The following is a 14798-nucleotide window of genomic DNA, read 5'->3' as shown; positions in this document are numbered from 1 at the left end:
CTTAAAGAATATTAAACTATGCTATACTAAAGAATACAGAAAGGATACAGACAGAAGGCTAAAAGATAATAATGAAAACTCGTGACTCCTTCCAGAGTCCTGACACAGCCTGACCATGGTTGGTCATTAATTAAAACAATTCACATGAAACCAATGAAACAATCACCTGTGGGTAAACAATCTCCAACCACATTCCAAAGCAGCAAAACACAGGAGAAGCAAATGAGATAATATTGTTTTCCTTTTCCTCTGAGGCTTCTCAGCTTCCCAGCGGAAAAATCCTGGCAAAGGGATTTTTCAGAAAATGTGAATGTGACAGGGACTCACTTCAGCTCAGGTTTGGTATCTGAACATTCTTGAGGATTTTTCTCCTCACTCCCTTCCCTATATCAGCATTGCTCACTTGAAAAGTGTCCTGTTTAGGGCTACAGGGAAGACAAAACCCATTAGTAATTCCACAGTAATTAAACTGGACTAACACAATATTAGAGCCCTTGTGAGAGCCCAGGCAGGAAGAGGAAGAGAAACAACCTGCTCTTCCCCCAGAAAAAAGTATGACTCGCAGGGCAATAAAAACTGACTTACCCACACAACCAGGATAAAAGGAATTCTTTTTGAGTTATTAAATTAATATGGCAGGTTTCAAATTACAGGAAATATCAGAAAGCTAAAATATTCAACCCTCATCACTTTGATTTTACTCCTATTGTACTCCTATATAGCTGGTATTGTTTTACTCCTATTTCTTAGAGCTATAACATCATCTAAATGCACTGCACTGTACCTGCTCCTATAGTTCCCTACTGCCCAATTATCATAATTAAAGCACCTTTGCAAAGTCCTGAACAGTTTGTGATGAGGCAGCACTGTGGCATTCACATTCTCTGGAAAAATCCCTTCACCCAGGATTTTTCTCCTGGGAAGCTGAGAAGGCTCAGAGAAAAAGGAAAACAATAATTACCTCATTTGCTTCTTCTGTGTTTTACTGCTTTGGAATGTGTTTGGAGATTGTTTACCCACAGGTGATTGTTTCATTGGTTTCATGTGAATTATTTTGACTTATTGGCCAATCAGGGACAAGCTGTGTTGGTACTCTGGAAAGAGTCACAAGTTTTCATTATTATCTTTTAAGCCTTCTGTAAGTATCCTTTCTGTATAATATCATGTCATATCATATCATATCATATTATATATCATATATAATATAATCTAACATAATATCATATCATACCATATAATAAAATAATAAATTAACCTTCTAAAATCATGGAGTCAAATTCATCATTCCTCCCTGCCACAGAGCACCCTGCAAATACAATACAGCACCATCACATTTTTTCCTGGTGGAGAGCAGCAAAATCCTGCTGGAGCTCCCTGACGTTTAATGAGCAACTCAAGTCCCCACATAACCCCACCAAAACGTGGAGATAACACTTCCCAAATCCATATGTTAGGCACTTGTAGCTCTGACAGACAGGCTCCATCTCATTTCCTGCAGCAGCTTTGGAGCCACCACATGCTCTGTGAGTCTGCCCAGCAGGAGCTGCGAGCCCCAGGGCAGGGCAGGAGCTGCTGCCACTCCTTCTGCAGCACCCCCAGTGCTCCCAGGAACAGGGAATGGGATTGGGGACACCCTCAGGATCATCCCTGAGCACTGTCCCAGGCTGCTCCAGCCCCAGTGTCCAGCCTGGCCTTGGACACTGCAGGGATGCAGGGGCAGCCCCAGCTGCTCTGGCAATTCCAGCCCAGCCAGGAATTCCGCATTCCCAAGATCCCATCCATCCCTGAGGATCTGAGTGAGCACTCAAAGAGTCATCACAAACCAGAAAAATCTGGAGTTTAAAAATCTGGGAGCAATTAACAATATTTTTATACACAAATGTAAAAGATGGCAGCACAAAGCTACCTGGAAAAGCTTATTAAGGAAGGAAGGGAAAGAGAATTAAATTTAAGAAGTAACAAGAATGAGACCAGCAGTGGCTGTTATCAGATCTGCAGCTTTTCTGGCCAGGTTCTACAAATCATTTCTGTCTTGTACAACCAGAGGGGCTCTAAATCATTGCTGCATGGGGTCTCAAAGGGAATTACACCACAATTTCCCCAAGCAGATCCTCAGCCTCATCCTTGGTCACTGAATGGTTTGGGTTGGAAGGGACTTTAGGGATCATCTGACAGCCTAATGAACAGTTCAGCAGTTCTGGGCACTGCACTGAGCTCAAATGTGGGGTTTTACAGAGCTCTGTTGAAGCAGCAGGGCCTTGTTGTTCTGATTTATTTTTCCCATGAGAGTAGGAAAGTCTCTGAGCTTTGATTTAAAAGTGAAGCTAATTTAAGGGGTGGGGACACCCTTCCATCCTGTAATTTATTCTTTTCAATATAAATGAATTCACCTGCTTGCTGTAAATTTCAGGTGTGATTTAGGTTTAGAACCAGTTCTAATTATGTCTGTACTGCACAAGAATTCAGGACACTTTCCATGAGCATCTTAAATGCTCACACTCTGCAACAGATGCCAAAACCCATTAAACCTTTGTGTGCCTCACTCAACCCTCTGGGCAGGTTAATGGCATTGATATATGACCTGATCCAATTTATCAATTCCAACAGACAACCAGGAGCCACACAACCTCTCCAGACTGGTTCATAAAACAAGTATCAAGAATATGTTCCACTTGTGGCATCAGAAACTAAAATTCTGCCTTCTGACCCATCTAAAAAAATCTCATTTTCGCTGAGTTATCAGCACTGTAACTCTACAAAGTCTTCAAAGCAAACTTGTTTCCCCAGCAGTGCTAATGAGAGGAATTAAAAAAGGAGTTTTTATCAAGCTGATGTTTTCCTTGGGAGTGATTTTCCACTACAAATATTGCACATAATGAAGATACACACTTTACTTTTCTGCCATTGATTCCCTTTGGACAATGATCACGACAATGTGGAGATGAATATTTCAGTTGGAAGAGATTCCTGCTAGAATCCTTTAGTTCCAAAGGCCACTTCCAGTGAATTCTGAGGAGCAGCACAAACACAGCGCCCAGCTGGCTCCCACACCTTGCTATTAATGTAAAACAATTAGAGACTTGGCCATACATTTGTGATGGAATTAGTTCCATACATGATTTCAAAGCTTTGCACCTGCATCAGCTTAATTGGACTCTGCTACACTCGAAATCACCGAGCTGAATTTTCTCATTTCAAGCCATATTAGCAATTAAGACTTTTTTTTTTTTTTTTTTTTTTTTTTTTTCCTTTGCAGCAATCAAGGGCTGGGAGTTGAAATCTCCTTACCTAGGCTGATTTTCCTGGGAAACGTTCTCCCCTCTCTGGTAGCCATTGTCAGCCACCTGAGTGGTGGAGCGCTTCACAATCTGCTTGAGCTCCTGTTCCAAGCGGTCCTGGATGGCTTTCACTGTTTCTGGGATCTTCTTCAGCTTGGCCAGCCCCTTGATGAGGATTCCCATGAAGACAGCACTGTTCTCCTCTGGATCCAGCTCTGTGTCCTCTTTGATTTCCAGCAGGCTCGAGTCTCGCACTGGAAGAGATTTTCATTTTAATTTTAGCAAGAACCCAACATCAGCACCCTGAAGAAGCAGCACGGGAGCTCCTCTGGCTCCACAGAACCCCCAGCACGTGGAGGAACCAAGGATGAACAAGGAAACCAGAAACACTTGAATTTTGGGGGAAGCAGTGATGTTTCTGTTTGCTTGGGGGCTTCCCTGGACATAAACACAACAGCCTGCACATTGGATTGATTTAGGAATGTTGTCATCAATTGTTGTGCTGTTATTGTGATGGTCCCCAGGATGAGGTGAGAGATGAGAATTGACTCCAAGTTCTCAGAGGCTGATTTATATTATATTATATTATATTATATTATATTATATTATATTACATTATATTATATGCAATTATATTGTATGGAATTATATGGAATTATATTATATGGAATTATATGGAATTATATTATATGGAATTATATGGAATTATATTCTATGGAATTATATTCTATGGAATTATATTATATTATATGAAATTATATTCTATGAAAATGATATGCTAAAACTATATTAAAGAAAGAGAAAGGAGACATCAGAAGGCTAGAAAAGAATGAATAGCAAAAACTCGTGACAGACTCAGAGAGCTGGACACAGCTGGACTGTGATTGGCCATTAAATAAAACCAATTCCCATGTTGGGTAAACAGTTCTCCAAATCACATTCCAGAGGAGCAAAACATGGAGAAGCTGAAGCTTCCCAGCTTCCCAGGAGAAGAAATCCTGGCAAAGGGATTTTTCAGAAAATATCACAGTGACATAGGAACAATTCATGGTGTAAATTCTGTGTTAGGAAATAGAGGAAGTCTGGTGCAATCATAGATATTCATAAATGAGAAGGTACAACAACCCTACAAATCCCCTGAATGTGTTTCAAGGAGCTACAACCCCCTCAGTTTCCTCCCCAGCTGGTTTTCCTTGCTCTTTTCTTCACAGCAGAGGAATTTTCATTACAAACACTATCAAGCTTAAGAGACTGCTGATGAATTCAGCAAAGTTTACACTGCCCAAGTGACTGATTGTTTGATTTTATCTTTTTCTGCTTTATTACGTCTGTCAAGGGGTTGATGAAGTTCCTCAAATCTTCCAGCAAGGCTTCTGGAAGGGTAAAGTGAGAAGAATTAGAGAGGATATTGCAGATATGGTCCTGAAGTAACAGGGATTGCACAGGGAGAAATCCTGTTGCTAAGAGACAGGGGATGGGGAAGCAAGAGAGACTCTGCTTGTTTTAAGTAGGTTCATTAAGCAACATTTCTTAATTTACAGATAACACCCAGCAACAACAAAAGCATGGCTCTGTTAAAGACTGGGTGAAACATTTAATAAATATATTTAAACACTTCTGTGAAGTAAGTGTCTTCAAGGCAAACTGAATTAAAAGCATCTTGGAAGATCTACAGCCACTCTGTGCCATCCACCACTCCAGATCCTTGGATCAAAATTAAAACCCAAAAGCTGTTTTATCTGACTGGGGCTGAGCTCTGAAAAGGCTGCTGGGTGACAGATGACTCCCATGGTTTCAACTCCTCACCAGATTTTTTTTTACTTTGAAACTTTTCCAGGAAGCTGAAGAAATGTCAAAAGAAGCAGCAGAAGGGTGGAAGGAAGGTGGCAGGAGTGAGGAATGGCTGCCTGAAGCTGAGCTCTGACCAGAGGGGCAGCACCAGGGCTAAGGTAAAGCAAGATCAAGAAAACGATGGCCCAAGCCTGGTGCCAATTTATAAATCATCCAAATAAATAGGTGCCAGTTTTCACCAACCTCAGAATCAATCAATCAAGAGGCTGCTTTTTTCCTGCAGTGTGATCCTAAACTCTGCACCTCTGGCTCAAACCAAGCTCATGGCTCACATGGTCTCACATGTGAACCCAGAGCAGCAGGGCAGAGTGAGGAGAGGATGGATCCTGCTCTGGAGCCAGGCTGGGAGAGCTGGGAATGTTCCCCTGGAGAAGGGAAGGCTCCAGGGAGAGCTTCCAGCACATTGCAGGCCTGAAGGGGCTCCAGGAGAGCTGCAGAGGGACTGGGGCCAAGGCCTGCAGGGACAGCACCCAGGGAATGGCTCCCAGTGCCAGAGGGCAGCCAGGGATGGGATCTTGGCAATGAGGAATTCCTGGCTGGGCTGGGATTGCCAGAGCAGCTGGGGCTGCCCCTGCATCCCTGCAATGCCCAAGGCCAGGCTGGACACTGGGGCTGGAGCAGCCTGGGAAGGTGTCCCTGCCATGGCAGGAGGGTTGGACTGGATGACCTTTAAAAAGACCCTTCCAACTCCAAACTATTCCAGGATCCTCAGACAATGAACACCAGGAAGATCAAACAGTGCTTGTTTCTCTCTCACACACTCTTCTTTCAATTAAATGTGAACAAGTTGCAGGACAAGCAACTAGAAACACCCAGAATGCAGTAATTAATAATAAAAAAAAAACCAAACATCAAAAAAAGCAAAGATAAAATAAAGACATTTCAAACACCAATTGGAATTTAACAACTGGATGCAGAACTGTTCCTGCTCAAAGCTCTGCTCCATCTCAGACCTTTCACCTCACAGAGCTGCCAAGGACTTCGTGGCTGCAGGCCTGGTCTCTGCCCACTCTGTTATTGTAATTTGTTATTCTCCAAAACCCACAGCAGAACTCAGGCACAGACACAGAAAATGAGCTCTTTGGAACCAGAGCTGTGAAAAAACACTGGAAATGCTACAGGAGGAAAGGGTTAGACTTTATTTTTTTTTAAACCCCTAAGTATCTTGTTCCTCTGAGTTCAATGCAGATATTTCCCAGCCTCTCAGAGGACGGGTCCTGTCATGAGGCTGCACCCTCTCTGTAAGCAGCTTGTAAATTATTCTTAATATCACACAATGAACACCCAAGAGGGAGGAAATGGAGCTGTAGCCAAATGTGAGGACAGCATTTAGGAGGAGTAAAAGCAGCAATCTTGCTGAGAACTCTGCCAGCACACTGAGACAAACTCTTCCATTTTCCAAAGAGCAAACCAATTTCCAGCATCCTCAAATAGTCAGGACATTGATTTACATCTCTCACAAACAAGAGCAAAGTGAGCAATTCGATATCTGGGAGCTGCACATGGCTCTGGAGGCTCTGTCAGATCTGGGGGTTTGATAAAACAGTGGGAACACTGCAAACACTGTTTTCAGTGTGTTCCCTGCACACTGTCCCATTAAACAGGAGCCCTGGGCAGCTTTGGGGGCCCATCCATCTGTGAGATCTGACAAGATCCCAACCCTGGGTAACTGTGCTGTCCTTTTCTCATGTCTTTCACACTTCAAACATCCTCTCCTGCCATTTAATGTCATTAAGAAGCTGTTTGATCACAAAGCTTTGGCCCAGGAACAAGATCCTCCTGTCCCCTTCCTTATTGTATTTGCTGGAAAATGTCCTGATGAAGGCAGGAATGATGAATCTGACTCCATGTTCTCAGAAGGCTCATTTATTATTTTATGATACTATATTATATTAAGAATACTATACTAAAGAATACAGAAAGAATACTTACAGAAGGCTAAAAAGATAATAATGAAAACTTGTGACTCTCTCCAGAGTCCTGACACAGCCTGGCTGTGATTGGCCAAAGAGTGAAAACAACTCACAGCAGAATCCAATGAAACAATCACCTGTGGGTAAACAATCTCCAAACACATTCCACATGTGAGCACAACACAGGAGAAGCAAATGAGATAAGAATTGTTTTCCTTTTCTCTGAGCCTTCTCAGCTTCCCAGGAGAAAAATCCTGGGTGAAGGGATTTTTCAGAGAATGTGAATGCCACACTTCCTCTTCCAGGAAGGCATCAAAGCACCCAGGCATTTATTAGAGAGTTCACCTGGAAAACTGCAGCCCCACATGCTGTTCCTTGTGGGCAGAGGAGTCCATGGGTGAGGAAAGCTGTCCCTGGAGATCAGCTCTCAGAAGGGAGAACTGTGTCTGTATTTACCCCTGAACTGGGAATATGAATAACTTTATTATTCTTTGGGATGGAGAAGTTATTCCTAGCTTTGATTCTTGGAAGGAAGTGGGGGGGAGAGCAGATCTGCCACCTTGGAGTGTCAGAAGGCAGATTGGTCCTGCCCAGGAGCCTGGCTGAGACTCCCTTGGGAGCCTCTCCTAAAGGGCAGAGGAGTCCAGGAAGGCTGGACATTCTCCAAGAAGGAAATCCTAAAGGCACAGGAGGAGCCAGTGCCAGTGAGCCAAGGCAGGAAAAAGACCAGCCTGGTTGGACAGAGAGCTTTGATTGGAATTCAGGGAAAAAGGAGAGTTCCTGGCCTTTGGAAAAAGCAGAAGGTAGCTCAAGAGGAATAGAAAGATGTTGTGAGGTTGTGAAGGGAGAAAATGAGAAGGGCCAAAGCCCAGCTTGAATTTAACCTGGTTATTGCTGCAAAGGACAATAAAAATATTTCTATAAATACATCAGCAAGTAAAGGTGGGCCAAGGAGAATCTCCATCCTTTGCTGGATGTGGTGGAAATAGTGACAAAAGGAAGAGGCTGAGGCACCAAATGCTTTCTCTGTCCAGTCTTCCACAGCAAAACCCTGTTCTCAGGGCAGCCAGGGGAAGGCAGGGGTGGGGAGCAGAATGAAGCCCCAGAACCCAAGGGAAATGGGCAGCCCACACCACCTGGACACTCACAGGTGCCTGGGGCAGATGGGATCCACCCAAGGACTCTGCAGAGTTTTCCAAGCCTCCATGGCCTGGGTTGTAAGATGTGGCTGGGGTTGTTTATTCTATTATTATCTGTCAGAGCTGGGGCAGTTCTCTCTGCTCATGGGGCAGTTTTTTCTTGATCTCTCTCACAGCCAATCCTCCCTGCAGGAGATCTCTGCTGTCCATGGCCACTGAGTGTCCCTGCAGGGCTGATCCAATCCCAGCATCCCATGGGGAGATGCTGCATTGCCCAGGGGAGGAGCCAAGCATTCCTACCTGGATCCAATCTGAGCCTGGGCACAGCACAGCAGCCTTTGCCCAGTGCATTGCCAGAGGAGCAGCTTCTGCTGCCCTGCATTGCCAGAGGGAGCCCAGGCCCATCTCCAGCAGCCCTGGAGCTGCAGAGGAAAACTCCCCCCTTGTGCAGGATCCCTGCTCCAGCAGAGCCACAGCTGGCACTGCAGGAGGGCTGAGCCGCCATGGGATGGGGCTGTGCCACCCCCTGACACACAGGGGACAGGGCCTGCTCTCACTCTGACAGTGGATTGGTTTCTTATTTGTACTGTTGCATTTGTATTTTTAATTTTCCTAATAAAGAACTGTTATTCCTATTCCCATATCTTTGCCTGAGAGCCCCTTAATTTCAAAAATTACAATAATTCAGAGGGAGGGGGTTTGCATTTTACATTTTCCATTTCAAGGAAGGCTCCTGCCTCCCTTAGCAGACACCTGGCTTTTCAAACCAAAACACTCCAGCAGATCAACTCCCACCCAACCCAGTGTCACTGCTGGGAGTGCCCTGGATCCCTTCACCCAGGTCACTGATGAAGGTTAAACAACTTTTCCAGGAGAATGCTCTGGGAAACAAAGGCTTGACCAAAGTCTGGGTAGACCTGCCACATCCCCAGCCCTTCCCTCATCCTCCAAGGGGTCACTTTGTGCACAGAAGATCAGGCTGGCCAAGCAGGACCAATCACCTGTGGATAAACAATCTCCAAGCACATTCCAGATGAGCAAAACACAGGAGAAGCAAATGAGATAATTCTTGTTTTCCTTTTTCTCTGAGGCTCCTCAGCTTCCCAGGAGAAGAATCCTTGCCTTTCCTGAACCCACTCTGACTGGGCTGATCCTCTTGTCCTAACAAAGCCTGCAAACCTCTTGTGAAGCAGAACATTTAAATGCATCTCATCAAAAGCCTTTTAAGACAGCAGCTTGAAGGAATGATGATTTTGCCACATTCTCTAATAAAATTGCAGCCACTCTCACAAATTTTTCATCACCAAACCATTTCTCATCTGAAAATGCTCAACTCTGTGTTCAAGCAGGCAAAAGCTGAGCTGTGGCTTAAACCCTAAAAGCTGAACCATGCCCAGAGTTACAGAGGGGGGAGTTTCCTGATCCCTGCTCTGATGATGCCCTACCAAAACCTCTGTTCCACCTGGGATTCATTTGCTCAGTGCTGCCATTTCCCAAGGAACCACCCTGCTGCAAGGAGCTCTTTAACAGCTCCGTTCTGATCCCTAAAAAGCCAACTTTGGGAACTCATTTAAGCAAAGCAGCTGAAAAAAAGGCTCTTGGGTCTTGTTTTTCATTCCAGTGAACAGCCAAAATTTGCTGCTCCTCATTATGAAGGTTTCATTATCCACGAGCTTTTATGGGAGTCTTGTAAAATGTAATGTACTATTTTCCATGATTTATGTCCTTCTGGTGATATCCTTTGTACCTTCAATCCTTCCAGAGAAAAGCACATGAGTTCCTGGTGGCCCAAAGGCATAATTGCAGATTTGAAGGAACATCACCTGCTAATTCCTGGTGCTGAATCCTTGTTCTGACATGTTCATGGAGCTACAAATGGGCAGTTCCTGCAGAAATGGGTCCTTGGAAGATTTTGGGAATTTTCTGCTCTGCATCACTACCAAACCCAGCAGAAAACTCACTTTAAAATCCTCCTAATCTATACAAGCATCAAAATTAAGTCTCCAAATAAAAAAGTAAGTGGACTGTCCCAGTTATTTAATGTTGGGACCACACAGAGGAACAACTCATGAAATTACACAGAACGAGCAATTATGTGTTACTTTCCTGGCTTTCACCACATGGATCTAAAAATCTCCTTGATTTTCCCTTTCCTTCCTCAAACACATCCCCAGATCATTCAATTCTAAGAAAAAAAAAATGATAAAGGCAATTTACCCAGGCCATAAGAAGAGAAGAGATCTTCTGAAGATTTATTGAGCACGTTTGGAGTAGAGGCACCTGTGACAATGAACTGGCACAAAGGCATTTTTTAGATTCACCTTGAAAACTGGATATTCCAAACTCTGGCTCCTGCAGGGATTCTGCAGGAGCAGCTTTGGAGGTCTCCACATGTGGACAAGTCTCTGGCTCTTGAAGAAAAAGAACCAGGAGCAGTTTTTAGACCTGGCCTTAGAACCACCACATTGCCTGCCCATATAAACTCTTTTTGCTCCAAAAACCATTATAAATAAATATAAATAAATAAATAACATTTAATCAGCAAATAAATTAGCAATTCAACATAAAATCTACATATCCCACCCACAGCATTATTTATTGTCCCTGCCAGCTTATCTTCTGCTGGATTTCTAAGAATTATTGTCCCAGATTTCCCAGGAAAAGGCACTCTTGGGTTTGTGAGCACCTTTTAGAGTTCCAGGAAGAGCCTGGCAAAGCAAGAACCTTTCTAAATACCCTTCAGAGTACAGAAAGTTCAAGCAGAGAAATATAAATTCATTTCTCTGAACTGGCATGAAGGGAAAGTGTTACTGGTGAGCTGCCACATCTCCAATCCTCAGGTGAGCATTTCCAAAGGATTTGTTTGTTTTACGTGCAGCAGGAACAGCTTTAATTTCCTTATAAAGATTCTACAGCACAAGGTAACATCTCCTCTGGGAAGGGAGAGCAGGAAGGACTCCAAATTTTGGCATCTTGGCTGGGATGGGATGAATGAGTCAGAGCTTTAGAATGACACCCATTAATATGCACAGACACTTTGTTTCATCAATAAAAAGCCAAAGAACTTAAGTGACTACAGGCAGAAACAGCTTTTGTTATGCATAGGCATAAGTTTGAAATTCTCTGCTAGTTGTGCAGTCCTGGAAAAGGCTACTTTTAAATAAAATTACAGGGGAAAAAAAAATCTACATAAGTACATTGTGCACTTGAAGCAGAAGCATATGCATATTTTATGCAGATCAAATGTTTTCTGTTAAAATCCACATCTTTGCCAGGCTGAGGGACACTCGCCCAGCACTTCAGTGAGTGATGCAGAGCACAAGGAGGAGCCAAGGAAGAGATTTTCTGGTGCACTAGGTGAGAAGTGCAAGAAGAGATCTGCTAAAAACCAAGATCAGGAGGGGCATCTCCTGCTCTGCTCCCCAGCTGTGAGGTGGGAGATCCCCATCAGCCCCAGAACTTCAGACCTTTTGGGATTTATTACTCTACAGAAGAGCAATATTTTAGGGGGAGAAAGTAGCAGACACTATAAATATCACTGAAAAATGAGTATTTTAACATTTAGAGGGGTTGGAACTAGATGGTCTTTTAGATCCCTTCCAACCCAAACTATTCTATTTCCAGTGAGGCTGGCATTCAGGTTTTTGTGAACAGCTCCTCAAAATCCTGTGATCTTTTGCAAGAAAACTGAACTAAACTTCCCACTGATCCTGGAGCAGAACAGGAATTCTTGAGTTTTTCCCTCAGAGTTTTCATATTTTCAATTTTCATTTTCTCTTCCAGATTTTGAGTGAGCAGGCTGCAGTTTCCAGCTCTGGAAGTTTGTGACTCCTCACAAACCTCCAGGACACAGAAAAACAGCCCCAGGCTCCAAGAACCAGCCTGGCAGGAGCAGAGCTGAAGAACAAAAGCCCTCCAGGAGTAGAAGATAAGAATAATCAGACAGAACAATCTGGGAGGCAAGTGTGACAAAACTAGAAACAAAAGGACAAAAGAATTAATAAGGCTGAAAAGAGAAGGAAATATTCTCTGCATTTGAGGAATACTGAAATAGGCAGGTTTGAAAGGGGGAAGAGACTGGAGGTCATTTCTGTATTATTCATCAAGGACAACCCCACTTATGAATCTCCTGAAACAATACAAAGATTAATTTCCCCTCTCTGCAGCCCTTCCAAAACCTCAGACAAAAGCCCCCAGTGAAAAGAGTTTTCCTTGCTGTTTGTTTCAGTAACAGGAATAAAAGATCAGCCCCAGATTATTCCTGTGTACAGCCAGACCTTTAGTCAAAGTTACAAAGCTCCCACAAGGAACAGATTTGACCTTTTGGCTCCCACACAATAAAAAAACTTCAGTAATATCTACACAAACCTGGCTGCCTGCAGTAAATAATGCTGAGGAAACCACACAGAATGAACTCAGTGCAAATCTCTGCTGCTCAAGAGATCAAGAACACGATCAAGGGGAGAACAGGCACAGGAAACTGAGTGCATTTAAGAAGCTGGAGAGGGAAAAGATGATGTTTCATGAGAAAAAAAAGCCAGGTTCTGGCAATGGACACAGCACCCACCCGTTTTGTGACACTGCAAAATCACCTCAAAGGTTTTTGTCTCCCCTGAGCCATGAGGGGATGATTTGTCTCCTCCTGCTCCAGCAAAATCAGCTGGAGATCTACAAATGAATATATATGGCTTAAATACTCACTGCTGGAGCCTCCAGGAGTACTGAACTGGGAAGTCTCGAGGAATTTCCGAGGTGTGGATAAATTGGTGACATCCATCAGAGGCACAGGAGAGGAGTCTTTCACAAGGGACCTGCAGGAGGGGGAAGAATTAAAGCAAAGAGATTATTATTATTTACAATATTTGTTCCCAACAAATATCCACTTATTCCTAACATGTTAAGCCTAAGAAACAGATTAAGCCTAACAGATGTTCCCATTTCCAGGCCTTCTGTTAACTTCTAATCCTCCAAACTTCTTTATTCCCTCCAGAAACCTCCACCCTTTTTTCCTGCCCTTCACACTCATGTTTTGAGCCCACCCATGTACATCACTTCCCAAATGAACCTCCTTACTCAAAAATTAAAACATTTTAAAAATTCACACTGTATTAATTGACCAACATGTGTCCCACTGCCCCAGCTGCTGGAAGTGGCAGGGGGACACAAGCAAGAAATCATTTTTAGGAGAAAGAAATGTGGAAGGCTCCTACAATGGAGCTCAGGATGTTTGCTTAGAGGTCCAAATGCTCATGGAAATGTGAAAAAGCAAGGGTTAGGATTGGAATCCTGCAGAAGAACCACCCAAAGCAACCAGCCACCCTTGTTGCAAGAGCTGCTGTTATCAAATATCCACAATGTGCATCAGGGGAAGTGAAAAAAAAAGAGAATCCAGAGTAAGAGAAAGGTGCCTGTAGCAGCCCCACAGAAGTGCAGTTAATTAGCAGCCCACCAGTCTGTGGCTGTTTTTAATTAAGATGAGTAAGGAAGAGACTGATGACTTGCTAGCAACCCTCCTTCCTAGAAATTTCCATTTCAACCAATTCTTTCTTTCATAAATTCATTTAATGCAACTGGCTACCTTGCCTTGCATTTTTGGCAAGCAGATTTTTATTCATTCTCACAATAAAATGCTGATTTATCTTTTCTCTGCATCTCTATTAAGTGCTGGCTCCCCTTTTGCTCCCCACCACTCCTACTGTGCAAAAATTATCTCCCAACCCAGTGTCTCTCTCTTTTTGAGCCACTTTTTTCCTTCCCTGAAACAACTCAGAATTAGGAAATTCAGGGGAAAATGGCCTATACTGTATAAATTTCCACTGACCACAGGCACCAACCAGGTAAGAAGTTTGAACCCCTTTAAAACACCTTGGAACACATCAAAACCAACACATTTCAGCTCAGACACTGAAGTATTGTGGCCTCCATCTCGTCACCTTAAGGTTGGGTGGGAGGCTTTAAAAACTTGGATATTTCCTACAAAATGAGCAGCTTTTCCCTGACCTGAGCCTCATGAGCATGACGTTTGTAGGAGAGGGATAAGACCAGGGAAGGGAGAGAATGCACAAAGGAGCTGTGGGAAGCAGCAAAACCCCAAGAGAAGAACCAAGAAAAGTGAAAGAACGCGAACAGGCTCGGAGGTGCATCAACAAATCTGAATTTTCTCCTCTCCAAAGCAACAGTGCTGAGGGATTTGCATGTGTCTTGATTTGGAAATGGGGGTGTGTGTTCTATGCCCATCTGTCAGAGGTGGGGCAGTTCTCTCTGTTCATGGGGCAGTTTTTTCTTTCTCTCTCCCACAGCCAATCCTCCCTGCAGGAGATCTCTGCTGTCCATGGCCACTGAGTGTCCCTGCAGGGCTGATCCAATCCCAGCATCCCATGGGGAGATGCTGCATTGCCCAGGGGAGGAGCCAAGCATTCCTACCTGGATCCAATCTGAGCCTGGGCACAGCACAGCAGCCTTTGCCCAGTGCATTGCCAGAGGAGCAGCTTCTGCTGCCCTGCACTGCCAGAGGGAGCCCAGGCCCATCTCCAGCAGCCCTGGAGCTGCAGAGGAAAACTCCCCCCTTGTGCAGGATCCCTGCTCCAGCAGAGCCACAGCTGGCACTGCAGGAGGGC

At 44.0% G+C, this 14798-nt stretch overlaps 1 protein-coding gene across 1 annotated transcript in view; it reads right to left on the bottom strand.

The window, feature by feature from the left end:
* EXOC4 (exocyst complex component 4) overlaps positions 1-14798 on the bottom strand; it is a 362178-nt gene that overhangs the window by 300695 nt on the left and 46685 nt on the right. The window contains exons 5-6 of the mRNA XM_071424195.1: positions 12883-12992; positions 3289-3532 (exon numbers count right to left, since the gene is read on the bottom strand). Coding sequence (XP_071280296.1) covers positions 3289-3532; positions 12883-12992 — 354 coding nt within the window. The remainder of the gene's footprint in view (positions 1-3288; positions 3533-12882; positions 12993-14798) is intronic.

Source organism: Agelaius tricolor, unplaced genomic scaffold (genome assembly GCF_023055355.1).
Source record: "Agelaius tricolor isolate 1412-34295 unplaced genomic scaffold, bAgeTri1.0.p SCAF_3, whole genome shotgun sequence".
NCBI classification, from domain to species: Eukaryota; Metazoa; Chordata; class Aves; order Passeriformes; family Icteridae; genus Agelaius; species Agelaius tricolor.
This window is presented reverse-complemented; position numbering and strand designations above follow the sequence as displayed.